This window comes from Panthera onca, chromosome A3 (genome assembly GCF_046562875.1).
Source record: "Panthera onca isolate mPanOnc1 chromosome A3, mPanOnc1 haplotype 2, whole genome shotgun sequence".
Classification (NCBI taxonomy): domain Eukaryota; kingdom Metazoa; phylum Chordata; class Mammalia; order Carnivora; family Felidae; genus Panthera; species Panthera onca.
Genome location: NC_138341.1, coordinates 57655339 through 57664694, shown reverse-complemented (window position 1 = coordinate 57664694; position 9356 = coordinate 57655339). Strand labels below are relative to the sequence as shown.

The following is a 9356-nucleotide window of genomic DNA, read 5'->3' as shown; positions in this document are numbered from 1 at the left end:
CTTCCACTTAGTGCATTTCTGTCATCTGAAGCGGGGAGTGAAGGAAGGACTAAGTTTGCTGAATCCAAAAAGACACTACGCGAACTGCCATTATCAGCATATGCTACTGCACGTATTTTATTATTTTTTAAAAGTTTTTATTTACTTTGAGAGAAGGCAAGTGTGGCAGGGGCAGACAGAGGAGGACAAAGAGAATCCCGAGCAGGTTCTGCGCTATCAGTGCAGAGCCTGACACGGGACTCAATTTCACAAAACATGAGATCACGACCTGAGCAGAAATCAAGAGTTGGGTGCTTAACCGACTGAGCCACCAGATAGATGCCTCTCCAGTGCACGTATTTTAAAAGCTGTAAATGGTCGTGGCTGTTGTGGGACTCCATACCCATACATAAATAATTCAAACTAAACACCTTCAAATGCAGTTTGAAAAACCAAACTTGAAACATACCTTTGCTGTTGTGTAGTCTACTACTTTCTTTGTGGTCAGATCGCATTTGTTCCCTACCAACAACTTGTTGACGTTTTCACTGGCATAACGGTCTATTTCCTGCAGCCACTGTTTAACATTATTGAAGGACTCCTAAGAAGACAGACATTTTTAAGAATGATCATACAGTCTGGACACAACTGCTCTAAATAAGCACGTAAAAACAGAAGTGTCTTTCCTGGCCTGAGGAGAAGTAGACAAGTCTAGCTACAAAACAGTAACTAAAGTGCTGGGAAGAAAGTGAAGTGATATATTACAATGACTATACATATATGCATAAGACATTAGAATGTGAAAGCTTAAAGGAGGGAAATACAGTTCACCATTAAACTGCAGTCAGATCTGTTTTGGAATAAACAACTTAAAAGCACCTATAAAATCTTGTGTTTTGACATTTGATCAAATTTTAGTTTATGAACAAGAGAGCCTACCTGAAGTATTAATACTAGAGATGTCAAAAGGTATTATTAAATAAATGAGTCCAAGGTAAAGATGCTTGTTTCCTTTCCCACAAACCTATTTAGGGGAGGGAGATTTTCTTATTTAAGTATTTCATGGTAATGACTAGAGACATTTTTAATTAGCACTTCTTTGTTTTCCTGTTGATACTACTCCCCCAATATTTCTAATGGCATGGACTCTATAAAGTCTATGATTCTAGTTATCTCCTAATTAGCTATGATTTCATAGTTGAGATGAGACTTAACATTTGACGCAAGAAAAACAAATCCTAATTTTCAAAGTTTATTTTTCATACTTTGAGAGAAAAAAAAGACCCTGAAATTCTCTTTTTGATCAAAAGAACAATGATGGCCCTCAGACCACATTATTCACACCTTCTCTACACCCTCCTTCCTACCTTCTTGTAACAACTAATTTTTAGATCCTCATGGTCCTCTTAAAAGAATCGTCCTCTAGCTCATCCTATTTCTGAACCACCTGCAGACGCAGAGATCTCTAATCTTGCTTTTGGCAACTCTGAGAGGTCTAAATTACTAGCAAATTGCTGCTAAGTAATTAGTAATTGCTAAAACCAAGAACACAGTATACACCAAACAATCCACAGCTCCCTATGAACTCTTGTCAAAATGATCAGTTATTAGTCCATAATAAATATAAACAGAGTCCCTTGCAAGCAAATGTAAAACCAATTACTAAGTTTTCTATTTGCTAAAGGAAAATACAAAATTTTGGTCAATTTATTAGTATAACAGAGGGGAGAAAAGTAACAATATACCTGTTGTTCTTTTTTAAAGTACTGCTTTAAAATAAGTATTTTTTAATGTTTATTTTATTTTTGAGAGAGGGAAAGAGTGGGGGGAAGGGGCGACAGAAGATCCAAAGCAGGCTGCATACTGACAGCTGAGAGAGAGCCTGATGTGGGGCTCGAGCTCATGAACTGTGAGATTATGATCTGAGCTAAAGTCAGACACTCAACCAACCGAGCTACCCAGGTGCCTCTAAAATAAATGTTTTTTATGTGACTCATTTATTTGGGAGTGGACAAAGTATTCTGCGCTATAAATAATACTGATGCCAAATACACAAAGTAAAAGAATCTGGTATTTATCCAATAGTAACCTCCTACTTTGTCACTGTAACACGACTTCCTCCTGGAACTTACCTGATCTGTCACATCATACACAACTATGATGCCATGGGCTCCTCTGTAATAACTGGAGGTGATTGTTCGAAATCTTTCTTGGCCTGCTGTGTCCCACTATTATAAAACAATCAAGAAATCCAAACAGTTCCATTAAATAAGAGGTGGGGAAAGGGCAGGAAGGAGAACAGTTTCGTTTACGCAGCTTTGGAGATTATCAAGATTTGACATGGGAACGTTAACCCTCAATGCTCACACTACTAGATTGCACGGTAATTGCCAAATACCTGAAGGTTCAGGATGAAAAGGTTGTGCCAATACTTCAGCTTGTGGTAATGCTCCCGATGAGTTCTTTGAGTCACAGACTATGTCATTCTCTTGATATTCCTTCCTACAGCCTTAGCACTGTGCAAGGCATTTAGTATGAAGGCGGACAGGTTGACCTGATTAGGAAAGCTAGTAGCCTAACACCTCTTGAACAGTATACTCTCACAAATAAGACAAAATCACTTGTTAGGACATTTTACCTTCATGGAAAAGCACTGAAAGGACCTAATTCAGATAACTACTAGTCACGATAGCACTTTAACCATCTCAGGAAGATACTATCTCAGTTCTGGGAAAAACAATGTAAAGAAGATGATTCTAAATACATTAAGATTCTGGGTTTAAAAGACTAATTGTTAAAAATATCAAGAGGCAAACTCAATGGTTAGATTTTAAAAGCCTTGGTTTTAAGAAAAACAGTAAGTTTGTTTGAATTGCTCCTAGTCAATGACATCTTCTTAAAATGTGTGTGTAATCAGAATAGCTACCTACCCCACTAAAAGCACCTGGTAAAAATAACACCTTGACTGATGGGGAAATAGCAAAATGGGAATTGTTACCATTGAAAACAAAAACCAAAAACGGGCTTGATGCCTAAAGCAAGTGGAGATTAACATGCAACAGCCTTTAAATTAAGGGAGGGAACTGTAAAGTTTTGGATCATATAGCTCATGAGTTTTACACTGATCTCCATTAGTGTCTTAAATGGCAAAACTAAAGGTTCAGTTGCACTCAGTGAAATCACTTCCTTTTTTTAAGAGCCAGCCCAAACAGGGCTGTTGAAAACAAGTTACAATTTTGGGGAAATGTGAACACAGCTCGGATATTAAGAGAATATTATGGCAGTAGTGTCAATTTTGTTAGATGTGAAAGTGGTGAAAATAGTAAAACAGAGATGCATACTCAAGTATTTTTGGAGTAAAATATGATGTCTGTAATTTACTTTAGCATGCTCCAGTAAGAAAAAGAAAGAAAAAAAAAAAAAAGATGTTAAAACTGTTAATCTAAGGCAAACCAAAAAAAGTCACCACAGCTTCATTACCTTTTTTGTCCAAAGTACTAAGCTGGAGCGTGCAGAAGACTATGTAGATATGCTGTGTAAGTAAGGAGGCTCAAAGTCTTTCAGGATATCCATGGAGAAACAAGAACTTTGGAGTCACACCAACCTGACCTCCAATCTAGGTTCCTGGTTATTTAACACTAGGGAAAGTCACTTAACAGTTTCCTCATCTACAGATCACCTTATAGAACTGCTAAAAGGTTTAAATGAACTGATGTTTATAAACTGCCTAGCCTGACTATAGAAGCTGCTCAACAAAATCTTAGCTCCCTTTTCCACCAGCCCTTTCACTAACATAGCAAAGTTAGACAAGAAAAGGAAGAAATTGTTTCTGAATAAATGCTAACAAATAACTGTGACTGGTGAAGCAATGACGTCCAAAGAGTAAAATTTCTGCTCTCCTTGCCACTCTGAAAACTCCTGAGTTTTCATCCTAACAGTACCTACCGTCCTCTCTAATTGATCACCCTTAGTATATAATTCTCATAACCCCTCATAATCACAGGGTAACTGATTTTTCCATGTTTGTCTCTCCCACTGAAATGGAATCTCCTCCTATGGAGCTCTGTTTCCTTCATCTCTGTAACCTCGTATCTATTTTTGAATGGATTAATTATGAGGAAAGGGCAGGAGTCCTGAAGTGCAGGAGAGGGGGGAAAAAAATTCAGAGTCCAAATCAAAAGAAAACTTAGCCCATGTAGCCCACACTGGCTAGACTCTTATCTCATATTTGATTTTAGGAATCATACCTTAATAAAAGGCACTTCTATCATGCAAGAGTGATCCAAATTGTGAAAGGTTCTGGAAGCATGCTTCCAGAAAGGAATGACTGACTTCAGAGGTAGAAGGTTGTGATAAGACCAATCTAAAGAGCACAGGTTGCCAACAGAAAACAAATTAATCGTGTTTAGGCAGCTCCAAAAGGCAGAGGAGTAAGAGAAATTAAAGGAAATTGGCTTTAGCTCAACATAAAGAAACAATCAGAAGTTATTTATAAACAGAACTAGCTGCTTCCCAGAAGTGTTCAAAAAAAAAGGGCACCAGAGAGCAAAAGGAAATTCCTACTGAAGATGAAAGGAAGACTGAATGACCTGTAAGATGCCTTCTAGCCCAGTAAAGTCATAATAAATGAATGTTTCACAAATAGATATTCAAAGCTTACCGAGACCAGTGATCATACATGACATAATCATTTCACACCAGTAATTAGATTAAAGGCTTGAGTACTTCTTTTTTGAAACAGTCTTTGTGCTACCAAGTATAAAGTCGGCACTCCACATACAATGGGAAAAATCAATATAGAAGGTAATCTGTTCACTGGTTGAAAGTATTTAAAGCTATTGCTATCAAAGGCAGATAAGAAAAGGGAGCAACTAAAAAAACAAGAAGGAATCAAACATCCATTTATTTGGGTATGTCACATCACCAGTAACATTTACATAATGCCCTTCACAAAGGCCTTTCGCACACATTATTGTATCCACATACACAGAGCTACTGGGTCTGGTTCTCACAACTACCTTACGAGTTAGTAAATCAAGTATCATCATGGTCATAGAAGAGGGAAGTCCCAGTTTGAAAAAGGTTGAAGTGAGTTAAATACACGACTGACTAGTAAATACCAGAACGAAGACAATAAATCCAAGTTTTCTTTCTGACTCCAAATCCAGAAAACCAGCAGTCACTGGTTTTCTACACCAACACCAAAAGATACTCAGAAATTAACGTTTTTAAAGACCACTGATGTGTACACTGGCAGTACCCAGACCCATACAAAGCTGATATAACTGAACTACCACAACTGCCTACTTTTAATTCGGGGTTGGGGATGGAAGGATGGATAAGCGGACTCGGATGCCACAAGGGCACCAAATACTGAAAAAAGGGAGCAGTGAGTCACTCGGTTCTGCCAGTAACTGTGGGCAAGTCATTAAATCCCTTGGCGTTAATTTTCTGAGCTATGAAACATGTTAGAAAAGCTAAGTTCCTTTCCAATAAAATTGTTTCTACAGAGTTGGTACATATAAACTAATAAATACAAAAGAACTAAATAAAACTCATCTAAGCCACATATGAAGACCCTCTCCTACGTTTCTTTTAATGTTCCACAGTATTCAGCACGGTAAGGCATCAGAAAATACTCAAACTACTTTCACTATTAGGACAAAGTAAACTTCAACTTAGACCCCCCTTCCTCCCGCCCCCTGATAAAAACACAAGAAAAAGAACTAGGACCAAGTCTGACTTAAAACGTATTTCTCTGCTTTATGAACAGAAAATTCAATTAGGAAGGTAATCTTAGAGAAAACGTTTTTAACCTAAACAATTCTGATTCTCCCACTCTACCACAGGTACATGAGATTCTGAAGATCATAACAAATACATTCTAAATTTACCAAAATAATTTCCAAAACAAATTCTAGTCTAAAAATGACTTACTATTTGAAGCTTGATTGTTTTCCCATCTAACTCTATAGTTCTTATTTTGAAATCCACACCAATTGTGCTGATGTAGCTTTCTGTATATGTATCATCCTAAAGGGAAAAAAAGTTAATAAAATTAATGTTCAATAAAGTAAATAAGAAAATACAATTTCAACTTTTATCTATAAAGTTGATAAAGTTTATAAAGCATAACATGTTGAGAACAGCTACTCCATCCCAATACTCAGTTTGCGTTCTGATTACAATGCACTATTTAATAGTTTCTTCTTGGGATTTTCTTAATAGCTGTTCTTTAATTTTATCAAACATCTATTTGCAAATTCTTTACATACATCATATAGAAAAAGGTTTCATATTTTTAATGATTACAAGTGATGTTTCTAGTTGTTAATCAGCAGAACACTCATTCCCCTCCGTGACCCTCCATCCAATATATTCGCCACAAAGGAAGGAGGTCCTTCTCTTCTTCCATTTTTGTAGAAGTCAATTTTATTTCCTAGTTATGACTTTTAAAAGCTTGTGCAACCATCACCGTTATTTAATTGCGGAACATTTTTATCACCCCAAGAGGAAACCCTGTCCCAGTAAGCAGTCACTCTTCATTTCCTCCTCTCCCCCAGACCCCAGAAACCACTACTAAACCACTTTATGTCCCTGTGGCTTTGTGTATTCTGGACATTCATGTGAGTGGAATCATGTATATGTGGCTTTTTATGTCTAGCTTCCTTCACTCAGGATAAAGCTTTCAAGGTTCATTCATGTTCTAGCATGTACCAGTACTTTATTCCTTTCTATGGCTGAGCATAGTTCATTGTATGGATATAAGCCATTTTGTCATCCATCGATCAGTTGATGGACATTTGGGTTGTTTCCACATTTTGGCTATTACGAATAATGTTGCTTTATGAACACCTATGCACAAGTTTTTGCGTGAACAATGTTTAACTCAATAAACTTTTAAAATTAACACCTATTTTTCTCAAGTATCTGCCATGACATTTTATTTAGAATGGAAACAAAACTTTTTTTTTTCTCTTTAACTGAAAATGTTTGTGAAAAGATATGTGAAAGGAGAGATCAAGCTATCACCACCTAAACCCACTGAAGAATCTTAGCAAGCACAAGGTAACTCCTATGAAGTATTCTGCCAACAAAGATGGGCCTAAATCTATTAAGAGCAGCCCTGTCAAACAGAACTTTCTTTGATGATGGAAAGGTTCTACAAACTGCTAGTCAATACAGTTACCACTAAGCTAATGGAGAACAAGGAACTGAATTGTAAATTTTATGCATATTTAATTAATTTAAATTCAAGTGACTACATGGGGCTCATAGCTACCATAAAAACAGCATGGTTCTGGGGCTTCCAATTACTGTAACAAGAAGGATAAAGGAACAAGTTTTAAGACACCACAAAAAAGCAAAGTGACAAATCTAAAATGTTGGAAAATCTATGTGACAACTACCCAGGTTCTGCAAAAAGTAAAAGACATAAATAAAAAAGGAGGTTGGAACAACTTAGATGAAGCAGCAAACAACCAAATGGAATGTATAGAACATGCTTGAATCCTGATTCAAACCAACTGTGACACCACATTTCTGAGACAATCTGGGATATTTATTCATTTTGTAAGCTCACAATGGCAGTGTTACTTTATAAAATGTCCAGTTTTTCATTAAGATTTTATTTTTAAGTAATTTCCACACCCAATGTGGGGCTCCAACTCACAACCCCGAGATCAAGAGTTGCATGCTCCACCAAGCTGAGCCAGCCAGGTGCCCCGCAAAATGTCCAGTTTTTAGACATGCACGGTTTGTGAGATCAAGCCCTACATCAGGCTCACACTGACAATATGGAGCCTCCTTGGGATTCTCTCTTCCCTCTCTCTGCCCCTCCCCAGCTCGTGCACACTCTCTCAAAATGAACAAACGTTTTAAAAATCTTATTTGTTTTTAATTGATTGTCTAATAAACATCAGATACTGCAGAAAGTGGACAGAGAACAAAATGAGCGCAATGAACATTCACTTAGCACTCCTACATGATAGATGCTTTGTTGGAAATACTTACGAATGCTTTGTTAGAATTCTTATAAATCCCTACATGTGCCTTATTTGCATGCCTCTGAGCCACTGCACATGTTCTTCCTTCTGTCCAGATTTTCAACATCTCTCTCTGCATACCTCCTAATCCCCAGTCCCCGGGTCACAATTTTTATTCGTTCTTCAATTCTGAGCTCAGGCAATACTGACTGCCAAAACATTCCTCAACTTCCTTGGCCAATTCTTAGAGTTTCTTCCCTCTGTGCTCCCATAGCTTATTATACATTTTTTTTTAAGTTTATTTGGAGAGTGAGCGAGTGTGCAAGAGCAGGGGAGGGGCAGAGAGAGAATCCCAAGCAGGCTCCGCACTGTCAGTGCAGAGCCCGATGCAGAGCTCAAACTCACAAACTGCAGAGACCATGACCTGAGCCAAAATCAAGAATCAGATACTTAACCGACTGAGCCGCCCAGGTGTCCCTATACATTTCTTTATTATACGTTTTGCAGCTCATCTGTATTCTAGGGGCCCAGGAATCAGTATTCTCTTAAATGCTTAAATGCTACCATGTAGGTGGGTAGTACTGAAACCCGTGGCTTAGATCAACAGGCATCCCAGAGAGGATTTTCTTTGAAACAGACACCTCAGGCTATAACCATTTTCATCAAGAGATGCCAGATTCTTCCCACATACCCAGGATTGCTGATTTACTATTATGGATGATTCCTGATTTTAATATTTGCCAATTTAATAAAAAGTACTACCTAATTTTAAAGTCTTTACAAATAAAATTGAACTTTTGTCAATTTTTATTTCTTCTTTTGTGAACTGCTCACTCATGTTATTTGCCCATATTCCCATTATGACAAATATCCTTTTCATACTAATATGTACATTTGCTTTATATATTGAGAATATCCCCTCATGTATATTTTTTTGCTAGTATCACTGGTTTTTTAACACTTTTAAGTGCTTGATATTAATTTTAATGCAATCAAATTAATAATCTTTTCTTTCCTGATTTGTTTCCATATTAGGAAATATTTTCACACAAGCTAAAGAGCCACCTATGTTCTATTCTAGTAGTTCCTTAGAATAAAACATAGGTGGCTCTTTAGCTTGGTTCCTTGGTTTCATTAACTGTTTTATATGTATATACACATATACATATATACATATATATATAACATATTTTAAGTGGTATTAATACTGTCAATCAGAAAAGTCAAGTATGACATGCTGTCAAGTTCACAGTGAATTTCAACTTTTCTAAACTTCTAATTTTCCCCTGAAAGCTTAAATTTCATTACATACAGCAAATGCTATCAGTTATTTTCCTTGAAATGACAGTCTCAGTACATTGGAGAAAATGTCTGCCCAATACCACCAAATTC

The 9356-nt window shown here is 36.9% G+C and overlaps 1 protein-coding gene across 1 annotated transcript in view; it reads right to left on the bottom strand.

Annotated features, from left to right (window-relative positions):
* The window catches only part of RAB1A (RAB1A, member RAS oncogene family), a 30402-nt gene that overhangs the window by 1853 nt on the left and 19193 nt on the right, over nucleotides 1-9356 (bottom strand). Inside the window, exons 3-5 of the mRNA XM_060604526.3 lie at nucleotides 5917-6012; nucleotides 2112-2207; nucleotides 449-580 (exon numbers count right to left, since the gene is read on the bottom strand). Coding sequence (XP_060460509.1) covers nucleotides 449-580; nucleotides 2112-2207; nucleotides 5917-6012 — 324 coding nt within the window. The remainder of the gene's footprint in view (nucleotides 1-448; nucleotides 581-2111; nucleotides 2208-5916; nucleotides 6013-9356) is intronic.